The 25794-nt window shown below is 41.2% G+C and overlaps 1 protein-coding gene across 1 annotated transcript in view; it reads right to left on the reverse strand.

Annotated features, from left to right (window-relative positions):
- The window catches only part of UNC13B (unc-13 homolog B), a 181858-nt gene that overhangs the window by 135034 nt on the left and 21030 nt on the right, over positions 1-25794 (reverse strand). Inside the window, exon 7 of the mRNA XM_029961542.1 lies at positions 11112-11334. Coding sequence (XP_029817402.1) covers positions 11112-11334 — 223 coding nt within the window. The remainder of the gene's footprint in view (positions 1-11111; positions 11335-25794) is intronic.

The raw sequence follows: 25794 nt of genomic DNA on the forward strand, positions 1-25794 counted from the left end.
GTTTTAAGCTGTCACCAAGATTTTGTTCAGGTACTTCATGTTCTGGCAACTCATGCTGTACACAGACTTCTTCAGAGACTGCTTCATTTTTGATGTCACTTGTACTATTTAAATCTTTTCGACCCTGGGAATCCATCTTATCACCTGAGGCCATGCTATTATCCATCTTTTCAGAAGTTTGCTCTTTTGAAGAATAAGGCTCTTCTTTATCAATGGGAAATTCAAGACTGTCCATTTTTTCTGTATTACGCAAAGCATCTTCTTCTGTCCCTAGGGAAATAGTCTGAGAACCTTCCTGCACAGTGGGAGTCTGAAGGCAAGGATCAGAAGCAGCTGAATTGGTTACTGCAGTGTCATCTGTCTGTGGAAGCTTTTCTAAGTCACTCTCTTCAGCTACTGCAGCAATACTTTCTATATTTTTCACATTTTCCACTGCCAGCATTTCTGATTTATTTTCTGGGATGCTGAGGTCATTAGATATTTGTTTGCCAGTCACTGCTGCAATAATATCATCAACTTCTTTTTTATTGTCTGCATCTTGTTGCCTGGTAGAACTGCTGCTTTTGACACCAGAGTCAGCGGAAACACTTTGATTCATATGTGGCTTAGAGTCCACTGGTTTGGCTGGTTTTGTATTACTCTCCTGTCTATGAGCAGTTGGTGGCTTAGAACTCACTGGTTTAGCTGGTTTTGTGTTATTCTCCTGTCCTGGAGTAGTTTGAGGCTTTTCATCCAAAAACGATGTCAAATTGAAGAAGCTAAAGCTAGTGCTTCTTTGAGGTACGCTCTTCTCAGCAGACGGACCACTGGAGAAGAAGGAGGGCAGATGAAACAGTCCCTCTGTTTCTTGTTGCTTCCCGCCAGCAGGAGCAGCAGCAGGTGCTGAAGGCTTTGGTTCATCCGACCCAGTGAAGAAGGAGAATATGCTCTTACTGGCTGGCTGTGATTTCGGAGCAGTGATGTCAGAAAAGCTGAATGGCAAACTGAAACCTGACTCTTTAGGTGTCTGGTCTGGCTTTGGTTTTGCCCGATTGGCTGTGTCTCCTAAGCGATCTCCTGCTTGTTGCTTTGGTGTAACTGTGGGTGTGCTGCTTTGCTGCACGGCTGACTGGCTCAGCTGGCTCATTCTGGGACCTACACCCATTGGCTTCTGTGAAGCATTCCCAGGAGGCACTTTTTTACTCTCAGGAGGCCCCTCCACAGCTTTTCTGTTTTGTTGTTCCTTTTGCACCCCAGGACTAGGAGAGACCTGGCTGTCCATGCCTTCTGTTCTCACCTCTTCCTTAGGGGTGGAGGACAGACACGGCATACTGGCACTCTGAAGACCCCCAGACTTCTCAGGTTTTTGTCTTGGCTCAGCCACAGTTCTGCTATTGGTTTTTGGAAGAGTTGTAGTGCTTGAGGTTGGTTGAGAAGACACAGGTTCCACTTTGAAGAGATCTCCGATGGATCCAAACAGTGATGAGATGCCAGAGGTTTCCTTCTGTTCTGGCTGTTTCACCTCTTCTGGTTTATCACTTTGACTTTTCTTCAAATCTGGTGATGGTTGTGGTGCTTTGCTCACCTGTGTTTTAAAGAAATCAAAAAATCCAGAAGCTTGGGGTTTGTTGGCAGTTGAGCTAGCAGGAGAATCTTCTCCAAGACTGAACAGTTTTAGAGCACTTTTAAATAATGTCTCCTCAGGCTCAGTGGCTGGTTGGCTCTGATTTGGCTGTGACTGAGAAGGTTCACTAACGTTTGCGTGCCTTTCAAGATGCCTGGAAGCTGGTGTTGTTTTGACAGGTCTCTCTTCTCGTATGGGCCTGCTGTCTGGAGCAGTCTGGCTCAGTACAGAGGGAGATCTTGTTAATCCTGTTTTTTTAACACGGATGTTTTCTGTTTGATTTAATTCTGGCTTTTCCTTTCTAGCAGCCTCCAAATTAAGTTCTGATGAGGCATTCCTTCTCAGTTCTGATGTCACAGGAAACTTCTGCCCTGCCTGTGCCTCATCCAATTTTCTATTTGGTGTTAGTGGTAAAATATCAGTTTTATTTTCAGATGATATTGACTGTGTGTCTGTCCTCTTCAAGGCAGAATCTTCTGATATCTCAGAGCCAGGGCCCGAAGACTTTCCAATTAGTCCACCCAAAGCAGAAAATAAAGAGCTAACTTTATTCACTGGTGTTTTCTTATCTTCCTCTGTCTTTTTTGTTTCTGTTACTCTTTCAGTAGATGCTACAGTTTCCTCAGCTTTAGGAGTAGACTGAAACAGTTGGAAACCAAAGAATCCTGATGACCCACTCCCAGAAGTTGTCACAGGGACAGCCTTCTCGACTTCCTTAGTGTGGACCTCCTTACTCAGGGATTTATTGAAAGCTGCTCTGGAATGTGTTCTGAGATCAAGGGTTAATGGAGGCTCCTCTGAATGATTCAGGGTTTCCTTCTCAGGCCTAAAATCTACTTTGAGTTTTTGAAGCTTATAACCTGAGAAGTCTAATGGCTGCTCTCTCTGATAATAAATAGACTCCTCAAACATTTGTGAAAAGGTTTCCAAATTCATGTTCATTAGCTGATCACTCCTCTGCAGAGCTACTGACAAATCCAGGGGTTTATTTGTTGTATAATCATCTAGAGACTCTTCTTCAGCAAACCAAAACAGCTCATCTTCACTGCCAAGAGGGACTTTAAAACCACAAACAGCAATTGTGTTGTCGTCTAGCACAGCTCTTGGAATGGAATCCATCTGAAAGTTATAATCCCAGCAGTCCGGGTAAGAATAAGTTTCAGGAGCGCACACGTAGACATACTGTCCAGTGGGATCAGTGAGCAGTGAATACACGTACTGGCTATCACTGTACATGTAGTATCCACAATCACCATCTTCTGATGGCCACCATATGCCCTGCTCAAGCATCGTTATCCACTCCTGATACTCCCGGCTATAGGATGAGTACATGAAGCTCTCGTCCATACTTAAAGTCTCTTGGTCAATTAGTGTCCACATTGTTCCATCACAGCCAGAGGAGTAGCTTAAATCCATGGGCAGCTCCTCAAATGAGTAACTGACATCTCTTTCAAAGGGTGGAAAGTTACTGTAACTTTCATTCACAGAATTAGCAGCCCATGCATCATTTTCTTCTGAACAAACATCTTGAAACATTAACTGGTCAAATGACTCATATGACATTGCACTTAAATCTAAACTCTGTCCATCAAAATTGGCATTAGTCTGCCAATCCATCACATTTGCATTCCCATCCTTTTTGCACAGATTCACTACCATATCATTTGCAGGCCAGTCCAGGAACTGAGGGGGCAGAACAGAGTCCTGGTTTAACACGTAGTAAACTGGAACTGCTATTCCATGAGTGTCAGCCAGTTCCCCCATTTCATATTCCCATTCAAAGCCAGAATGGCTTCTTGTTTCCTGATAAACTGAGTACTGCTCCGTAGGGTTATAGCTTTTATTAGTCAAATTGAGAAATTCATTTGATCCTTTGTTTAAAGGAGTTGGAATTACTCTAGATTCTACATCCTGATGAGGAATATGTCTACTATTTTTAGGCTTTCCAGATAAGTCCTGTACCTTGTCTTGCATATTTAGAGCTTCAGGTTGCACAGGATGCCCACAGTGGGGAGCATGTGGCTCAGCTGTTTTATTTACTTTTGCACCGGACAGGTGGTCAGTAGTTTTGGAAGATTCCACTGTTTTCACATGATCTTGTTTCTCCTTTGGTTTAGGCAGGAGATTTTTTAAGAAGCTGGAAGCTTCCTGTTTTTCTCCAGTGCTGCTTTGACTGTCAGAAGCCATTCCCGAGTTGCTGGGTTTTGTCTCTGAGCTAGAATCCTCACCTTTATCAAAGAGCTTCATGAAGCCCAGAGAGTTTGTTTTCCCCTTCTCTTGCTTAGATTCAGACAAGTTTTCATTTGAAGCTAACCTAAATAAGCCAGACAACAATCCAGGAGAAGTGCTCTTCTGGCCATCGCCCTCACTTTTAGCAGTTAGGTCTTGGTTATGGGCTGTGTTTTCATTGGAAGAAATGCGAAGGAACCCAGAAAGAAAACCTGGTGCGTGCTTCTTCTCCATGTCGTCTGCACTTGCAGCTTCTGGTCCTCTGGCTGAAGAGGTGGGTTCAACTGAGCTGTTGTTTACTCCTTCCTTCATCAGTCCTTCTTTTACATTTCTAGGTTCTTCCTGAGTACTCTTGGTTCTCTGCTGCTCTTCTGCAGCCTTAATGGTAGTAGAGCCATTCTCCTGGTGCTTTTCTCTGTTTCCTTGGCCACTAGATAGATTTTCTTTATTTGTGCTTTTTCTCTGTAAAAGTTCCTCCTTACGGTCTGATAAATTTGGAACTGAGCTAGATTTTAATGAAACGGCATTTTCTGAATTCCTGTTTCTGTCTCCAGGTAAAGAATTGTCGTTAGAACTCTGGTCACTTCTTTGGTCCTTTGTAGGTGCTAGATTTTCTGCAGAAGAAAATTTAAATAACGAAGGAATAAAGCCTCCTTTCTCATTCTTCTGTTCCTGCTTTGCTGAAAAACCCAGACCACTGAAAAAAGGAAGTTTTCCAGTGAAAGGAAATGAGTGTTCTTCCTTTGATGAACTATTTTGTCTTATATCCTCCTCAGACTTATGGCCTTTAAAATGCTCAGATGTACTTTCTTTCTGCCCTTGTTCAGCAGAAGGAAGCAACAACTGACTGAAAGACTTTTTGAGTGGGCTGAAAAAGCTTTCAGATGCTGTACTCTGACCTTGAGGTTGTGAATTAGGTTCCACATTACCTCTGTTTTGCTTGTTTCCCAGTCCATGACCTGCAGTATGCTGATCCCCTGGGTGATTTGCAGGAGGCTGCTCCCTGGCAGTCGGTGCACCCTCTTTCACAGTGGCAGCTGGTTGGTTTGTAACAGGATGCAAATCTGGTTGCTTCTGTGGCATATCCTGCTGCTTGGGAGCCAAGAGACCATCAAAATTGGCTTTCAGGCTGAAGGAACTGACTGAATTTGTGAGCCTGCCAAAGATTGAAGACACAGAAGTGCTATTTGCGTTTACCTCTGCCTCACTTCCAGTCTCACTTTTCTGTACCTCTGGAACAATGCTGCTGGTCCTGGCTGACGTCTGTCCAGACGGTGTTTCACTCTTGTTTGCCTCATCAACTTTCGCAGCCTGGCTGTCCTCCTTGGTGTGCTCCTCCTTTATGACTTCTTGCTTTGGCACTTCCCTCTCAGAGAAGATCTTTAAAGGATTAAACATGCCTAGAACTGAATTCACAACTGAATGTTGGTTCTGCTGGCCGTCAGCAGCAGTTCCTTGTGATTGTTGGGGATGATGTGGTGCAGAAGCCTTACTGTCCACCTCAGTGGTTTCTGGCTTGTTGGAGTTTATGTTCTGGGCTCTTTTATCACCACTCACTGGGGATGGTAGCAAAGACTGAATGGAGAACTTGGTGTCAGCTTTATTATCTGCTGCTCCTCCAGAAGATGAACTCTCGCTTTTAGACTTATTAGAAAATACATTCAAGATTCCACCTTCTGATGAGTTTTTGTTTTCTGTATTCTCTGGAGTGGAAGAAACAAGCTTTTCAACAGATGCTGTGAGCTGCTTTGTGCTTGACCCTACCTTTTCTGTGAAAGAGCTGAACAGGGAATTTACTGTATTTTTCACACCTGACAAGTCTGGAAGAGATTCAGATTTGCCTTTGGTACTCTCCTCCACAGCAGGTTGTTTGGTCTCTTCAGACTTTTTAGCTTCTACTGAATTATCAGCATTACCCTGTTTCAGTGGCACGCTCTCAACATTTTTTCTGGTTTCTGGCAATGTACCAAATTTGCTGATTTCTTCCTCCTTTTCAGCCAAGTATTCTGAGACTGATTCTACTAGACACTGAAGTTCATCCATTGTGTCTATGTACTCCTCGCTGGGTTCTTCAACAGGAGACAGTGTCAAGTCTTGCATAGTATGAACACGCTTGCTCTCTTTAGTTTTATGTTTTTTATCAGAGCTAGCCTTTTTTTGGGAGCCCATATTTGCAGGGCCATTAACAGTTAAGTTTCTCAAATGGTTGATGTCAGAATCACACCACGTTTTTGAAAGCGTAGCCAGTTCCTCCATTTCATCATCCGAAACAGGCGAGTACTGGAACTCATCAGAAGCACTGCTGTCAAATTCCTCAAGGACATCCACAGGCACAAAAGTGTTTTCTGGCATCCCCATGTGTTTCATGTCTTCAGCGTTACTGAGGTGAAGTGAGTCCTCACGGTTCATTCCCTGCTTGATGGGCAACTTGCCACTTTTAACCATTAACCCATTTTTGTATGGACGCAGGATTGGATAAGCAGGCAACCGTTCCTTACTTTCTGAGCTACTGGTATATTTTCCAGTTCTATCATATACTGGGAAATCATCAACTAGCTCAGAACTAGTTGCCACACCATTGAAATAAACTGCCTTCTCCCCAGGAAAATGTAGACCTCCATTACCCTGCAGGTTTATTTGTTCTCTCCCTCCAAAATTGTAACGCAGCTTCTTTTTCCTTCTTCTATCTATTGTATCATATTCCTCAGGATATCTAGGGACATCTACAGATCCTGACTCTACACACACCCTTTGGCAGCACCTTGATCTTTCACAGTGACTGAAATTTTCTCGTTTCGAGAGAGTCTGCATCTTTTTAATGTTTTTCTCATGCCAACTTCTATTTTTATGATTTTTTTCTAAGAATTCCTCTATTAGCAATTTTCCTAGCTCTTCATAGTTACTCTCCTCTTCTTCTTCTCCATCTTCAGAGTTAAATGGAATGATCCTGATTCTTTCATTTCTGGCTAGAGATCCTTGTCTAGATGAGAAATAAAGGAGGTGGGAGGGAAATAAAGATAGGCAGCAAAAAAAACAGGAAGGGAAAAACAACAGTTTTAGAAAAAGCTCTAGAAAAGACAGAAAAAACAGCAATGGTAAAACAGGCATTAAATAAAGGAAAATTAAATCAGAAACATTCAGAAATAACAACGTTGAAAACCTGCCAATCTACCACCATTACATTTAAATGAAATAGTCAAAAAAAGCAGCATGGGTTGTGAGATTCCACAGGTTATGGCTGCACAAAAATTAGAAGTGCTTATTTGAAGGAGAACAGCTTTTTGTGATCAAGTGAGGGCACACAGCCTTGGCTGCACCAGTATTCTGCTGTTACTTTTTTAGGCATGCTGAAAAGAAGTCACTTATTGCAGTAGCAGGACTACTTTGAGATACAGTGCCCACGCACACCATCCACTACGCTGTGCCTGCATTTCGGTCACTCCATGCTGCAGACTTTTGTTTTAGCAGTATTCAAAAAGCAGAATGACTTTGTCTCTGCTTCATGACTTTGTGTCTTCCAGGGGTGGCTACAAAGCAGAGACTTCATGTAAAAACTCAAGAGTCACTGGACTCCGGGCAAGTGTGCAAACTGTGCACACCAGCAGCATGAGGAGTTTTGGCTACTCCACCACTCCTCTTTGTTGGGAATGCTCTCACTGCAGCTACTGGCCTGGAGGGGCTCCTACCAACACAAAATTAAGGTTCTCGGGGGTGTCACTGGATCAGAAGGTAAAATAAAACACTGGCACTGGATATTAGCCCATTGCAAGCCTCACATGCTTTTCAGGATCCATACTTCCCCTTTATAATGCACATCTAAACAGATCCAGCAACTTGTCCATTGTGGGAGAACGGTTTAAAACTGTGAAACAATTCCAGACTTCTCAGAAACCCAAGTAAATGACCCTTGGGGTTTTGGGATTAATTCCTAGCCCTTGGTCAGAAGGATTATCTCAATTGTTCAACAGCTCAAAGGCTAGTAGCAAGAAAGCTTCCTCTTTATCTGAATCTCACAAGAACAGCTCCTGGCAATCTACATAAAAATAAGCAGGTAGCAAGTGGATGTAAAAATAACAAAATGATCATCTGAAAGATGCACCACAGCTTTGTCTCACATCATCATATTGGGGCAGCCCAATATAGAACACTATCGGGATAGCCCTGAAAAAGAAATAGGTCATTGCATTTTCACTACTGCTGGTTTAGTACTGCATTTCCACCAGTAATACCCAACTTACTGTAATTGAAATGGTACTCATTACTTTAAATTACTCCTGTTATAAACATTTAGTACACTTACTACACTTCTTGCTCACAATTTTAAGGCAGTAATTGAAATAATTTTCTTTTAAAAGCTAACGAAATTTAAAAGACTCCCAGGGCCACCATAGTTACTGGATCAAGACCTTCCAAATCTCAACTGAAAGCAATGGGACCTACATGAATGCCTGAAGAGCCATTATCTGTAAATGCTGAACCAACAATAGGCTAATTTAGGCACAAAGGAAATTACTTTTCTTTGCAATTGAGCGCCTTCCCCTATATGTGTTTCCCCTGTACTTCTACAAAGCATCCCTTTCACAAGAAATAAAGCAATGATGAGAAGTCCAACACATGAGAGGACTAAGAGATGACAACATCAGCCCAGCACTTGATTACCACAGATCTGAAAGAGAGAGGAGGCAAACAGCAAACATCAGCTGAAATGTATCACAAGACAAGCACACAGGCGCAGAGAGGTCAACCCACCTATCCGACAGATCTAGAGAGCGCCTGCTCTCTAGTGAGCACTGGCAGCTTGTCATCTGACTACACTCAGATGTGGACTCTGGGTCAGTGCAGCCACTCACAGTGGAATCTATGCTATCAAATCGCCTTGGGAGTGAAGAGAGCAAAGAGCAGGGAGACATGGAGGACAAATGGTTACACAAAATGAACATCGCAAAGAAAACTTAGTGCTTAAAAAAAAAAATAAATAAATGAAATCTAAGGGGAAGATATCTGCTATTCTGAAGCCAAACTGGCTGTTGGCAGCAAAACATTCTCCAAAGACAAATAAGAATATTGCTTGTTATCCCTAGGAAAGTGTGGAAGAAAATACATGTACTTCTATCAAACAAGTATGATCACATGTAACAGCTAATAAAGAGAATCAGAACTTTTCCACCCAAACTCAAATGTCATAAGAAAAAAACTAAGGTGTTAGGACAGTTTCAACTGAGGCATTTTGGCACTGACAACACTCTGCCCAATTCAAGTCAGGTTCTAGCAGAACTTTGTCTGGTTCCTCTGGGTCTGCCCAGGACAGCCTCCTACAAGCCGTCGTTTCCTCAGCAACCACCAGTTGTCATGAACTGCAACCTGCAGACTGCCAGGAACACTGATTTCATCAGGTGACTGCATGGTCCACAGCATTAATTGCTGCTAGGACAGTTTAGTTTTGCAATACTCAGCTAAAACTTTGTTTTGAAAACATTTAAGACCTACCCACATGCTTCTTTTCAGCCAGCTTATTAGAAATACCTTTCTGGTAAGAACGAGAATCCCACATAGCTTCTTTGGAAAGCTTATTTGCATTTTTAAGATTAAACATGTAGCAAAAAATCTTGTTGGGCATGTGGAAAATGCACATGGGAACAGGAAGGCTCAGAGGGAATCGATCACCATCTAGCCTTCCTGGACTGAAAGTAATTTTAGACCTTAGCAGTCTACAAAGCTCATTAAATTTTATCAGTCCAGATTGTTTCACACCAATACTTCAGGAAATCAGGAAAAAAAACCCAAAACCACAAATTCATACTCTAGCTTGTTATTCTGTAACAATTCAAACCAGAAGTGCTTCTTTGGAAGGTCTTATGAACACATTTAGCCTTTAGATACAGTTAAAAGTTCACAAACACCCTGGCTCCAAGAAAGGTGAGCCATGAAAGACTACTTGTATTGTCAACACCACCCCAAGAAGTCACACAACTGCAAAAATACACAGCCACTATTGGCTTCCCCTGGCTGGGGGCCCAATCCCACTGTTCAGTTTGGCTCTTCCATAAAGAGAATGCCTCAGCTCATCTACACAGACTCTCAGTAAGATCTTCAGCAATTTTACCACTGCAAACCAGCAGCACAGAATCACATGGGAAAGGGAATAACTTGCTTATACAAGATATTTAATGGACTGGGAAAAGAGCGCTAGGAATGACATGTCACACTGCAGTGAACACATTTTGTCAGCATATTTGCCTCTGTTCTTGAAACCTCAATAACAGTAACAACATTAAATGTTACCACTAAAACTCTTCCTTTACCATTAATGATCATATGTCAAGAAGAGCAAAATTTAGCCTCAGTCATACACCCATGAGGACAACTGAATTCAGGTTCAGGCTTCAGGAAACAAGAACATTCTTACCAAGGGACATAAAGTAGAACAAATCAGTTATAATACATATAAAACTCTGCACATCTGTGATAGTCTTTAAGCAATTGCCTGTTCCTTCCACATCCAAGGCAGAAGCAGCAGCATAGCCCATCTACACACCTACTCTTACCAAGCTGACCAGCACTGTCCAAGTTCTTCTGCTTTCTCCTTACACAACCAGCTCTATTATTAACTTATTATCATAAATTAATGCTGTAATGCTTAATACTTAAGTTAAAACCAGTTGTGAAACCACTGATTTATGGTCAAAAATATAATTTAGATCAAGTAAACCATTTTTCACATAGCTCAAAGTAAACCAAAAGAGAAAGCACAGAATTCAACAAGGTTGTATGAGGACCAAAAAAAAAAAAATCAACCAAAAAACCCCAACTAATTGGTTACAAACTTTCTTCTTGAATATGTTGTTTTGACAGAGTCAATAGAACCAGAACTAAACTAGGACAGAGGATAAATCTGCCCCGGGAAAGAAGCTCCCAATAGGATAACTCTGCTAGGCTGTGTTTCACTGGCTTGGGAGGCATGCCCATGCAATGGTACCAGAACAATCAACTACTCAGTGCTCTGGCCTTCAAAAGGTAAGGGGAAGGTACAGCCAAGAGTAAATGACCTCAAAGTTGAGCATATCTTTTAAAGGTCACTCCCTAAACTCCCAGATCTGGTGTAACACGGAGCCTCATGGGTTTTTCCTGGTTCACAGCACAGTCCCAATGCTAACAAAACACCTTCCTATCAGAAGACTTTTAAAGCCCTTGATCTGCCCTCCCCTGCCAGCACGGCAGCTTCATGGCCCCGCCAACAAAACAACGGGAAAAGAAGAGCTACCCAGCAGACAGCACTCACCTGATGGCCACGTGCTCCCGGTAATCCAGATCATAGTTTTGTAGGGAGTCAGCACAGGAATCCCGCGGGACCCCTTGCTGCTGCAGGCGCGAGGGCACCGTGAACTGGTGCACGGAGGCGTTGGGCTGGGCCGTGGTGTGGTAGGGAGGGGGGATGCTGTTACTGGTCTCACTGCGGTAGTCGCTGTCCCGGTCGTCCACAGCACTGTCAGCATCTTCAAAGGCTAAGAAACAAAACCAGTTAAGGCCATGGCTCTCTCAAATCGCCCTGCATGGGGCAGTAAAGCCCATTTCGTTTTGAAAGAATGGCAAAAAACACTGTTTCTGCTGCGGATGTATCTCAGCCTGGTAGCTGGCTATAACCTCCAGTTCTCTCAAGTATGCACCAAGGAATTGCAGTGATCAGGTCCACACCTTCCTTTCCCTCTTCCCACCATAGGAGTATACTTCTCTTTAGTTGTTACTAATCAGCAGATTAAGACATTTTTAATCAAAACAAACAAAAAAACCCCCCAGCATCTAAAATTTCAGGTACTTTGCTGCTGCCAAAATGAACCTTTAGATGCTGGGTCAAAAAAAAAAAACAAAAACAAAAACAAAAACACCAAAACATTTCCTTATGGAAAGGAGCTCTTTTCCTGGAAACTTTTCAACCTTTAATTCAAGCTGTAATACTGTCTCTTCTTCTCAGCATCCTTAACCAGAACTGTAGGGTTCTGGATGGGTATGTCATGCCTTTTTTTCTCTCCTTTTTGATAAAAGTATTAGTTTAATTTAAGAGAAACTAATGTAAACTACTCAGTAGGAAAACCAGAAGAACTGGGAGAGCAGTTCTGCTTATAAACAACTACACTACTTCTTATAGGGGAAAATTGCTACATTTAACACATACAAGTAAATTAGCCTAAGTATAGTACTTAACACTAATAATAACCTTCACAAAGGAAAAGGTTCCTCTCCAATGAGTCCCTCTCCCTGCAGAAACATTTTAGCTTGTTAACCCTTCAGAAAAGGAGAATGCCGAGTTATAGTGAGGAAAGGTATAAAAAATATACAGCTGTGTATGGCTGTGCAGGATGCAAGGTTATCTTTGCAAGCTTAAAGTGAAATACACACACTGTTAGGCAGTGGAGTGCACCATTAACATGCTTGAAACAAAAGAAAATAAGGATCAGCCATTATTCATTCTCTCTGCCAACAAAAGCCTGCCTAAAAGGGACAATCAAATTAAAGCTCTCTCCAGAAAGTTACCCAGTGGTGTGTGTTCTACACAGTCATTGACCATGAGGCTAAAGGTGCTCTTTACAGGCCAGATCCTTAATAAAACCTACATTTAAGTGCTGAAATTCCAAGCAGATGGAATGCAGCATCACGGAACACCTTCTTCTTCCACTGGTGCTTCCCACACCTCTATTTCAATTTCCATTTTTTCAATCTGAGGTAAAATTTGTTCTGTGACCTTTTCAGTTCCTTCACAATACAGTAAGATTAGTGCCCTGAAGATGGATGGAAGAGTAGAAAAGAACCCTAGCAGAAAACAAGTCTGCAAAATATGGGCCACTTGAAAAAGCCCAGCTCTACCCTCCTAAGTAGAAACAATTCAATTTGATTGTCCACACTGAAAACGAAGTTAAGCCTCCTGCTTTTTAGTAGTTTAAATGCTGCAGAGTTCCTGTCAGTCTCTAGTCAATTGAATAGAAATGAATAGCAATCATATGCTGCTTTATTCAGCTTTATTAAAAGCAGTGTCCATCACTTTTATTACAGTTCAGTGCTTAGGAGAAACATTCAAGATTTACTACACAAAAGTGATTTTATATGGTAAGGTGCCAAACCACTCTGAGGAGCACCAAACTTCCAGCCTGTGGAGCAAGGGTTGATCTATTTGTCAATCACAAGGCACACGCTGTCCTCAGAAGAATAACAAGCTATTACTCAGCTGAGCAATGACATTGCTGAACACTTGAGCCATTACCATCTAATGCACAATAATTACTTTTACTTGGAAAGAAACGCACTGCTCCAAAGAGCCTTTTAATGCCTCACTTTGCTGCTCAACTAATTTCTTGGTCCCATCAGATGTAGCTGTCATTCAAGCTAAAGCCTAAGTAACTCTGGTAGGATGGAAAGTTCTTCAGCTGTGGCTGCATCATCATGGCAGCACTTGTAGGAGCTGAAGGCAGCCTAACTGAGATACAGGTCTGGGAGCTGGTAAAAGTCACCAGATGAACAGCCTCGGGGATAAACAATTTAGCTAACCTCAAAAATAAAGCAAAAAGTACAAATCAGTAGTACAATCACCTGGGTCAAAAAACCCCAGCGAATCCAGTAACTCATTAGTATTGGGCTAAGCTTAGTATCAGGGAGTGCAAAGACTTAGACAGTTATGGTTACCAGGAATCAGGACACAGCTTCTACAGATCAGCAGCTCTGACCACCTGACAGACTCAGAGATTTCCAAAGGAATCAGACTGTCGCAGAAGTACCATCTGGATTTGTTAACCAGCCATCCCATCTCACCTCTGCACTATCAAATGAAGATTTCCCACATGGACCACAGTATCTCTAAGCAACATCCAAAAATAGCTGATTAGCTTAAATGTTAATCATACATTTAGAGTATATATGTTTATAAAAGCTGGTACCAGAATTTCTCACAATTCCTACTGGTGTTTAGCATGAGGAAGTCACTTTGGGATCATGACACTAACTGCTTCCCTGAGGCATGTTTAAAGGATGCAAGGCTCCTTGAGACAGGAACATACTGTTTCTTTGATGTATGCACCATGAGCCTACCAGCATCCATAGATGTTAATACCAGGCAGAAATCCTCATAAATAAGAGACAACTCAAAAAAACTCCTGTTCATGCTGAACTGCAACTACCCTATGAGCAATCTCACTTTATCTAACAGAAGAGTTCTCAAATGAAGACATTGCTCAGCCTGATCAAAAGCATCAAAAACTGGCCCATATGTGGCATATAGCACACGTTACCTTTGCAGAAAAGTATTCTGTGAAATGCCAGCATATAGTGATAATCCTGTTCATTAACATGCTCGATGTTTAAATTTCAATTAAGCAAGAGACTGACAAAAGCTTGCAGAAGTAGCTTTGGGGATGCAGTGCCTCTTCAAAAGGAGGCATTACAGTCCATGTTTCAGCAAAATATCCCTCACAACACACATGGTGTGATAAATTCAAGTACTATTTTCTTCGAACAGATGATACACCAAGTCTTCCATAAGCGAAGCTGTAGCTTAGCCTCAGTCTCTGCAGATTAGTTAAATTAATAACAAGATACATAACAATAAACAAAAAAAGCCAGTAACTGTTATCACACTTTGAGAAAATTCACATATACCAAAGAGCTCTCAAGGGACGAAAACTGCTTCTTTGTCACTGGACCCACTGCACAGACAGCTGAGGGTGTGGCTGAAGGGGCAGGGCACAAGCATGCTGTTCCCATTTCATCATTGAATATTCATGCATATAGGCAGTATAAGAAGAAAACCCATCGGATTGTGACATCACACAGTAGGATTTTACAGAGTGGGAAAAATCAAGGAAAGGAGAGATACCTTCTCTGCCTGTTATTCCTCCCCTCAGCTCCTGCCTCTCAAAGTTATTACACTGCTGCAGGGTAGAACACACAGAGTTTTTAACATCTTGATCTCAAAACCACTTTTCACAGTCCCGTCATGTCATGTCAACTAGTCACCTTTAGCCTCTGGCAACTTTCTTAAATCAAGCTTCAGGACAGGAAGGAGAGCCAGCAGCAAAATTATTACAGGTGGCTGGATGAATGCACTTGAAGAAGTGTTTTTGTTGGTTTAAGGTCCCAATGCACAGCAGGAACTCCTCTCAAAAGGTTGTATTAATTGCCTCCTGCTTTTCTAGCATAATGTGTCATCAGCCTCTGGGAGCTGAGGTCCAGTCCCGCAAGCTTAGTTATCATCCATAAACTTGAGCAAAATCTTGGACAAAAGCAAAATCCTCACTAGTTCTCCAAATTAAGCACTGAGCTGTTCACAGCTTTTGTATATTTCAATAATGGTAGAAGAAAATGAAGTGTTCTAACTGAAGGAACTATGTCCAGTCCAAGTCAGCAGAGATCTCTGCCAGCTCCCCACCAAGGCCTTTGCAATTCACCTTCCCCACCCTTCATCCACTTAAACTTCTTTTCAGGATAGCTCCCCACAACTTCATTCCTTAAGTCTCAGACCCCACTGCTCCATCATCTGCCAAATCATCGGTCCCTTATGGCAATCATGGACACTTTCTAAAATCTAATCAAAATGCATATTAGCCTAAAGAGGACTATTGAATAATAAGGAAGGGAAAAAAAGACACAAGAGCATTTTTTGAGGCCCTTCTATATCTCTCCATGCTAAAAACACCTAGGTTGTGAGAAATACTTTAAGTGCAATTTTGCAGGTCATTAGTTCATTGTATTGCCCTCATCACTTAAAAATACATTAGAAATTTGCATAATTGTAAGATGGCAAGTTTACAATATTGAGTCTTCAGTTTAAGAGCTTTCATAATCTTGTTTTTCCCACTTGAAAATACTCTGCTGCTGAAACACTCAACAGTCAAGAACCAAACTGACAGGCTGAAGTGCAAAGACTACTTTGAACATCTATCCTACTTCTTCAAGTCTTTCCCTTTCCTAAAATAAGACCAGGTTAGCAGCACTAGCTGCTAACATTTCCTAAAGTGCCCCCGTCCCTAAGAAGGGTCTGGGCTACAGCACTCCTTTAGCAAGAAGCTCTTACCAGGAAAAATCTTCCAGCTACCATCATGCTGTTTCTGCTGCTTCCTTCTCAGTTGCTGTTGAAAGTTTACAATTAGAAGTGTATTTTTCATAACATTGTCAAGATAATGGAGTTCACTTGGAAACATCATCAACACTGGCCCAGGCCTGCCTATAAGCATTCTAACGTGATTTCAAAGAGGACAGCACAGGAAGGATGAAGGAGAGGGAGGAAGGGAGCCTCATGAACACAAATACCTTTTGAATCCAAAACTCCACACACCAACACTTCAGATAAATAGGAGAAATACACTCTGCACAACTCTCCTAAACCTCTCACTGACCAATGCCTAAGCACCCCACTTCCTTCCCAAATACTCAAAACTGAGAAATTAAAGAAAGCTGTTTAGGACACTAATCTTTGGTTTAGTAGTGTACAAAAGTTAATTAGTTACCTCTCAGTTATCCTACCACACCTCTGAGAATAACTCCAAACAACTGAGACATTCAACACTGACAGCATGAGTTGGTCAACGCTGCTGATGCACAAAGAACTTATTCTTTGGTCAAAGACAGGAGACCAAGGAGGACAAAAAACATTGCTGGAGGAGAAATGGGGAAGTCAGTGGTGGGAGAATTCTAAAATGCAGAACAGGTCCATGTGTGAAATGCACTCTAACATTAGCTGGACATTAGACTCAGATGCAGTAAGAGCATCCTCTCCAGATCCCATTGTGTCAAAAATGGAAAAGCACCAGGCAGAATCCCCTCCCTGATGGATGTAGTCACAGTGACCTTTCTTTGCATGCTCCCCTTAGCAACACCCTCATTCGTAGCTTTTTTACAGGGAACAGACACCTTCATTTTAACCCTGATGGATCCGTCTTTACAGGTCTTATGGGCTGTAGAAGCCACATACTGTATCTTGAGCAGAAGCCTTGCCTGTAGGACTTTGAGAAAGTGAAGATGTTTCATGCACATTATCTGGAAAAATGAACAAAAATTTGGTGGCCGGTGCACAGGTTATCACACCAGTCTTCACATGTAGCATTAGCCCCACAGATCACAGCCAGCTGCAGTATCTGAATTTTACCTGTCCCAGGCTGGTAAGCATTAGTTAAAGCAAAGCCCTGCCACTTTTGCCATGATAGTGTCTCACTGAGCTTGAATATGTGCACCTGCCATTTCTGCTTTCAGATTTACTCCTATTAGTAGTATTTGGAAGATATTTCCACATATTTTCACATCTTAGTAAAACAATCACTACAGATTCCCTTGTGTTTTTCCATCATTCCAAACATTGATTTGGGCTTACAGAGGCATGAAGACCAACACAAAAGACACACATAAGCAGAAAACTAGAATCACCTTTACAGGAAGAGAGTAATAGTCCAGTTCTGTCATCATGTCCTCAAATTCCAGCAGAAGGCAAAAGCAACTCACTTAAAACATGAGCAAAACAAAGCTAAAAAGTGAAAAAATGAACAGCCATCCATCCACACAAATATGAAGACTCAGTGAAAGTGAAAGAAAATACAATGGAACGGATTTTCTATATGCATGAATATTTCCACTTTTCCTCATACTGGAGCATGCTGCATCACTATACAATCAGAAAGCTTGCAAGAAATCAAACTGTTACGTACTCAGCTGTTCTCCCCATCCGAAATAACTCCAGCTGCCTGCATGTAACACAAACAGCAGAAAAGAATAGGAATGGAAAAAGAAAGCTTAGAAAAACAAACCACAAGCATACTTTTCATGAATTTAAAACACCTTATAGATCATGAAAGAGATTTTTTTCTTGATAAATACAACATTAAATTTATGTTGGGGCTTGCTCCTCGTATTCTTTTTGTTTGTAAGACATTCTGAAGACTAAGATCGTTATGAACTCTAGGAATTGCTATGCAATCATGCATTTATCAACACAGGTAGACAAAATACTTATCAATCAACACATTACCTAACAAGAGCAGTTAAACAGTTATTTCCCAGTGCACTCATCAGGATTATAGATAGAAGGTCCCAGAAACCAGGGTCCAGTTTAGAGCAGTATCTGATTCCAGGCTAAACTCTGCAAGTCAAGTGGCAAAAGTTGCTCCTTGTTTCCACTTTCTGCCCTCAGCAGTGAGAGCACCACACCAGTAGTAACAGCATGAAAAACTGTGTGCATGTAAACTAGTGTTAAGTGTAGAGTACTTTCTTAGGCAGATAAACACACAGGTGAAAAACTTAAGAGCTCCCACAACGTTCCAGGGATGCAAATGGCCACAAGTTAATTCTGCAACAGTAAGCAAATCTCTCCCTATTAAAATTGAAGGTGACAACAAATTCATGCAAAAGCTGAACTGTAAATTGGTAAGGCAACCAAGTTATCACTTATCAATATCCATGTTGTGACCTCAAGGTCACACTCAGTACAATGGAGGCAACAAACTAGCGCATACAACACTTAATGCACTTCAGAAGCATGCACACAACTTGCAACTCCAAGAAACACTTCAGATCCAGCATTTCTAGAAGACTACCTGTAAAAAACACTTCAAAAAGTGACATTTACAGGAGTTTTGATGGGCCAAGTGCAGCAGACAATAAGCAAATTCTTCACCTGCAGGAAGAGAACAAGCAAGAGCTTTCTGCCCTGGCTATCAGCCTCGTCTCTACCTACCAGCCAGACACACATTACCAAGAAGGTGACAGCTCAGAGGATTAAACATATCCCTCACACTGCACTCATTAACAAGAGTCACAAAGTTAGAGTGGGCGAGTTCTTGCTTTTAGCTAAAATTGCAAAAAACAGTTCTGGGAAAAAAAAGTATCTTTGTCCCAAAAAATCACCACTGAACTAGTACGTAAGTAAGTGACGATTAGTCCTGATGAGTAACTTGGCTTCCCAAGGGTTTAGTCCCTAGGTACATGTACTACAGTGGGGCTTCAAATCTACAGGGAAAGAAAAAGTGAGCAGGAAAAAGAAAAATAGGTACAAAGGTGGACTACCCCAAGAAAATTAAAAAAGCAAATCAGGGTTTCACTCTCTCTCTCATCAGAGCTACAACTAGACTGCTCCTTTCTTCGCAGAAATAAAAGGTTTACTAAGCAATGCAGTTCCTCAGATACACATCAGTACTTCAAGGTTCCTGGACTACGCTCTGACACACATGTGGTGCTTTGCACAGGCACAAGCTTTGCTCAGCCCAAAGTGACACTTTTATTATCTGCTAGAGCTTCAGAGGTAGGTCACTGCCTTCTGGTTCCTACAAGAGTAGTTAGAGAAAAAAAAAAACAAACCAACACATGTATGTTTGCTTTGGTCAATAAAGGAAGCAGCCCTGACCAAGTGGAACAAATTCAATTATATTTTTTATCATATTGATTTAGAAAAAGACCGCATATTAAACTGATATAATGCTCAGCAAATGCAGTTTCCATGGAGTATAAAAGGGTTATTCCTCTCCTGTTTACAGAAGTTCTTGCTCACAGAACTTAACAAGTGAGAAAAAGCAAAGTCCATCGAGTTGAGCACCAGAAGTCTACAGCCTGAGAGAAGACAAATGTCATGTCTCTGGTCCACAGCAGCAAGTGTGACAATTCACCACTTGGACAATGCACCAGTGCCAGCTGGGCTGGCAAGATGATGATGTATCCAAATGCATCAGAAACCTGCCAGTGTCCACCTGACAGTGTTTACATGACCCTGACCACAGGGTTGTCATCTCAAACTTGTTTTTCACTGCAACAAAAATCCATGGATTGCCTAAATATCAGCTTTGACAGAGGTCTGAGTGTATTTCAGGGGGAAAGGAGTGAAGAAGGAGGAACACACAACCAAGCTGGCAAAAAAACAGAAGTAAAAGACATCCAACAAAGAGAGATGAGAAAGGAAGACAACCAGTAGAAAAGGTATGGAAACCAGAGGCAGGGAGAGCAGAGGCAATAGAGACAAATATGGGGAAAAAGTTGAGAAAAAGAAGCAAGATGTTGACAGAACCCTGCACTGAGCTTTAATGTGCTGTAATCAATAGTTCCCATTAGAGAGAAAATAATTTCCTATTAATGTATAAGTCAAACAATATCTTTTGTGCATCTCGTTCCTGAAAATCTCAAGCCACTAACACATGTAATAGCAACTCCAGCACATCTTTCCATCAAAAAGTCTGCATCTCAGGTGAACAGTAAGAGGCAAAGGAAGGAACATTCAGACATCTGGATCAATACTAAAGATCCAGAAAAACTCTGTTGTGAGAGAACATCATTGCAGTCAGGCTACTTATTAGTGAAATCCATGTCATTATTCACAAGTGAATGCACATGTAACATCCCAAAGAAACTGGGGAAGAAATAGCAGAAGATACTATAAATTTCTCAAACCAGTATGCAGATCAGAAAAACCACAGAGGAAATGGAGCTTACCTGTCCTGCAACTTTCACAAAGACAAAACACCCAGACTGACAGCCTCTGCACAAACCACTGTAATCAATCTGTGTGGAGGGAATGAGTGGCTCTTTAAGGGAAAATGGAAAGCCTGACCCCTGAAATGAGCTCAGACTGTTCCTAGCCCTTATTTCCTACACAGTAAAAGGCCTGATGGCACAAACCAATGACAAAAGTCATTGTTTAAACTGGAACAAGGAGAAAACCACCAAGTGCTAAAAATGAGCCTTTCTCTTCCTCTGTTCTTGGAGGAGAAACATTACCACCTCCCACAGGCAAAGAGTCCTCAAACTGACAGTGATAGCCCTGAACTAGCTACTTACCTGGCCACCTCACTGCTACCAAGTTCCACAAACTTTCCATGCCCAAACATCAGCTGATGCCAAGCAGGGCAGGGTGAGGAGAAGGGTGGCTGCCATGAGACACCAGCTCCTTACCCTGCAAGTTCCACACTGAGAAGTTGTGTCTTGGCTAACCAGGGCGTGCTACAACTAGAGAACGACTGGAAGACAATACTGCAGCAGCAAACAGAAAGAGATGCAGTAACAGAGAGTAAGGCAGAAGCTCAAAACTCTGCTTTTGTTTGTTTTTACTAACACCCACTTCACTTCAGCGTCTAACATTTTGGAAAAAAAGATGAATTTATTAAAGATTCAACACATATGCTGCTTCATTTAAGATTCAGGAGCTAACAGTATATATCTCAGTCCTTCAGCATAATCGCAGAAGACCTGGGCTGACAGTCTTGATATTTTGAAGGTTAATGAAAACAGAATTTCCTTTTAGCCTTTTCAAGTTGTTTTTCTGCTTCATAAAAATAACATGCATAACCTCAATTTGTTAAGAAAAATCCCTTCCAGATCACCTTCAGGAACAAATTTAAACCTGTACTAACTTGAATTAAAAACGTCAAGAAGTCTGGACAGATAAAAATTGGAAATTTGTAATTCTAAAGACATACAACAACATACATTAACACTAGAATAGATGATACACACAAGTCAGACTGGTTACTCCATGTGCTCTTAAATACCAACAGTGTGTGTCTCGGTTATCACATTATTTTGTATTCATAAGTTTCAGTACTCAAAAAATGAGGTTTCATATAAACCTCCAATTAAGGACTAAGCAATGCCAGCAGCCTGGTGCCTTGGAAGCTACAACATTTTTGTCATTAACACATTTTATAAAGCACATCTAAGTTCCCACAGTTAGCTGAACATAACATATGCTTGTTCTGTGTCTCAGTTATGCAACTATTCAAGGAGGAACTCCTCCTCCCCACTTCACACTGTCAAGCCTGGATCAGCAGGGACACTGTAGAAAAGCAGAATATTCCAAGTTCTTAATGCAGTCTAATTTGACTGCTTGTGTGCCATTTTGTTTCATTGCTGTTTACAAGTCTCTGGGAGTGGCTGGCACCTACTCTCCCTGCTGTCCACTGCTTACAGTCATGCTGGTGAATTATTTAATTACCCTGTTGTATCCCATGCTGAGCACAGACAGAAATCATCTAAATGAGTTTATAAAAGCAAACAAAGCTCAGGAAATCGCACTATATTTGGTGCTAATAAAATACTGTTTGTAGAATACAAACAGAGCTGGGAAAGTCCTGGTCAGTTCTTTTTTCTGGGTTTAATAAACCTCCTTTACCCCTGGCTAATTCCCTCAACAGAGTGTGCCAGCTCTCCGATTCCATAGAAATCCTCATTCTTCCAGTGTTCAATGCACTTCCCAACACTGAACAGGTGGTATTTTAGTGGAATAAGCTTCTCAAATACCAAACATACACTGAAGAGGTTTTTAGAAGGAAGTCAAGTTTTCAGTAAGCAGGATGACCAAGAGGGTTTCATAACAAGTACCACTATTTCCAGTTCAGTTTTGGAACATCACAGATGAAGGCTAAGGCCTTTGCACAAAAGGAGATGAGAAAGCACAGGAGGGAAATGAGCTAAAAGGAGCTGACAGAGACAAGGATAGGCATGGTAGTGTGACATTGGAGTACTCCCCTCTTGCTCCCTTTTTTTCACCACATTCAGCTTACGCTGAGCTTTTGGAGTATTTTATTTCACTAAATGAAAGGGACCTTCTGGCCACCTTTACTATGGTTAAAGAAAATCAGATTGAGAGCTGAGAATTTAAGTAGGGCTTGGATCACCAAATTAGAGTACCCACTAAGTTATTACAAGCTTGTGCAACTCATTAATAACCACAGTAAAAGAATCAGGTAGAGCTCCACCTAATTTTATTTACAATGGAAAAACTGTAATATTTCTATCACTGCATTGATATCTAACAGAGCTGTCTTGTCTTAAAAATTTTACACAGATTAAGAGATGTAAACACAAGTACTGGCAAAAGATTTATATACTCCTCATGAGATACAACTTTGGACCATAGTGGATCACCTAACACTATATATATATATATGCATAATGGCAAAGAGGAATATAATGTTCTACAGCAGCTGGGATACAAGATTTGGTGCCTTTTTTCCTTCTGATTTTCAGTCTTGGACTTTGAGTACAAGCCTTATTGCTCAAGGGCACATGTTTCTGGCTTGTGCATAAAGTCAGGCAAAAATTTTTCTATCAGTTTAAAATATTTAGTCCAATTTTTAAAAAGTTTATATTCCACTGTGGCAGCAAAATTCAAATTAATTTCCTCCTATTGCTATGACATTAAAGGATGACTAATAAAGTTTTAAAGTCCTTAAAAAGTCTGCACAAAAAAAAAGGCATCTTTCATGAAGAGCGCTAGACAAATTATGAAAGCTACAGAGTTTAACTGAGCATTTGCATTGTTTGATCACTGTTTACGGACACACACATCAGTATTAGCAATGTTCAGAATTTCAGTAGGAGCTTTACATTTGGAGTTTATTTAAAAGTCAAAGTTTTATTTCCTTGTCACCACTTCTTAGAATGCAGCCCATACTCTAGGAAAACAACAACTAAAAAAAGGTATATTTAGGGGATCAGCAGCAAAAACAAAGCCTTAGAGTTTTCTAGAGTTCAGCAGCAAGTCAGTCTTTTTTACTGTATAATCTCCTAATATAGCCAGTATTTTTATTTTTAAATTTCATTTGCCAAGTACTTTTCCTTAGACATATCCAGTCCAGAAGTGGCACTTTTACCCTAAAACTGCAGGCAGACACTTTGGAGTAATACCTTGAATCTGTGTTCCTTTTAGCAGATCCATCATGCCTTCAGCCAGCCCTGACAGTGAGTACCATAACGCCAAGAAAACAAGTCTCCCAGGGGGGATTCATCCCAAACAAGGAGGAACGGGAGCTGCCAATCACCCAGAAGCAGAGAAGCCCAGGAACTCACTTTCCCAGCCCATCACCAAATGACCACAAAACAGCTCATACAATGATTTCCCTTGCACAGGTTAAAGCAGTTTTTCCTCGGCCCAGCTTAAATTAAAAAGAAAAAAAAAATAGCCGCTCGTGTATTGTTTTGAATTATACTAAACATTTTTCAAGGACTGTTGTAACTGCACTGTGGCCAGAAGTTCTGCTCTTACTGGAGCACAGCTTTCCAATGACTGCAGCACGATCTTTACTGTCACCTACCCTTGAGAAGGGTAAAACAATCATTGACTTCCTCTTCACCGTTCCCAAACTGGTCTGGTCTAGAGATGCCATAGGTGTCTGCTGACCTCTGTTGTTTAGGTGCAGAATCAGGCTGGTAACTATCAAAAAAAAAAAAAAGGCAAGAATCTAGATGTATAGCACACACCTCTACAGCAAGGAGAGCTGTGCAGCTGTGTCACCTCCCAGCAATCTCAGACAACTATGCTGCCTGACCCTCCACTAACACACATCATACATCTCTATGAACAATCAAAAGGGTCAAGCTGTGGCCTGTTTAAAAGTGTTTTGATTCTGCCTGGCCTTGAGACACCGGTATAGCAGATCACTTTTTTTAACGTATCATTACTGAAGAAGAAAACAAATTTTTTTTCAATAGGATGTCATTTCGGCACATTTGCTGACAAAGAGTCAGTTCATCCAGCAGCAGGGTGGGATGCCCCCAACCCAGTGGCACATTAATGTCAGCAGAAAGATGCCATATCCACAGTATCATCACATCCATACATCAGTGTGGATGGTATCAGGGCTTCCTGGGGAGTCAGGGCCTGGGAGGGCAATCTTTGGGCTTTTTACCAGACAAAACCCCTCATCAGCACCAGGGAAAAAAAACATAATCTCAGCATTAGAGTCCTTCTATTCAGAGGAATGTACAAGCCTTCCTGAGGCACCAGTGGAATTTGAGGTCCTAAAAAGAAAACTAGAGGGCATCAGGAATGAAACCTCTCAAAGTCAGCCTTTGTTGTACCTTTGAAATAGTAGTGAATGTGTAGGTATTAAAAGAATTTTGCCTTATATATTGTGCAGAAACAGATTTCTTCGAGTATTAGTGGGAGAGAAGGGTCACCACAACAAACTGATCTGGCAAAAAATGCCATCCATTCCTATGATGCATATAAAACATTTTGCCAGATTTTAAGTGGATAAAAAGCTGCTCGTGTATCTAAAACAAAACTGCAGCATTTTTTTTCCTGCGTGCATGTGCACACACACACACATTCCAGAGAGCATTTAGAGATGTAACCTTGCTCCTTTCTCTCTCATCTTATGGCAGACCAAGCACAGGCTAGCTCTGGTTCTTTTGGTGGTATAACAGTGTATCAGAAGTTTTTTCTCCTTAACACACAGAGTCCAGAGCCAAGCAACAAATTCGCCTTCTGCTGATAAAAAAGAAGAATAGCAAAACATACAATAAAAAAATAAACAAAACAAAACTACCCCCCCTTTTTTTTTTTAAAAAAAAAAAAAAGAAAAAGGAAAACAAAAAACCACCACCCACCACAGCCCTGGTAACCAGGGATTTTACAGAGTAAAGCACTAAAGGAAATGGAAGAAAAACATATATGAAGAAAAGCGACAATAAAGCGTTCTCACAAAGATTATCAGTCAATGATAAGAAGACAGACAGAACTGGTTGATTCAGTGGCACTTAGATTATCGTTCCTGAGAATCTGAACAAACCTGCTCCCTTCCAGATTTGTAAACTCCCTGACAAATGGTGTAGGACAGTATTTACAGTAGCTGATATTAACCACGTCTGCCAAACCTTTTTTGCAAAGATGCAGAATATCTTTCTCATCCCACTTTGGACTGTGACTGATCCAAGTCAGAGCTGCATTTAAAACACTCTCAGTGTGACTCACTTATGGATTATAATGGACTTTTAGGTTGCCAGAAATGATTTTGAGCATACAAGGAAAACATATCTGTAACTCCCCACAATAAATAGATTAAAGCTTATTGACTCAAGGCCAAAATAATCAAATAATGCTTCTTCAATCTGCTTCATTTAAAGTGAATTTCAGACAATAAAACCTTGGGGTTTTTTTTAATTTACATTTAATTTCAGGCTGCTTGTAAAAGCTAATATGGGGATGCTTCAGTTATTCAACAATGACG

This window comes from Manacus vitellinus, unplaced genomic scaffold (assembly GCF_001715985.3).
Source record: "Manacus vitellinus isolate BGI_N305 unplaced genomic scaffold, ASM171598v3 scaffold_36_pilon, whole genome shotgun sequence".
Taxonomy (NCBI): domain Eukaryota; kingdom Metazoa; phylum Chordata; class Aves; order Passeriformes; family Pipridae; genus Manacus; species Manacus vitellinus.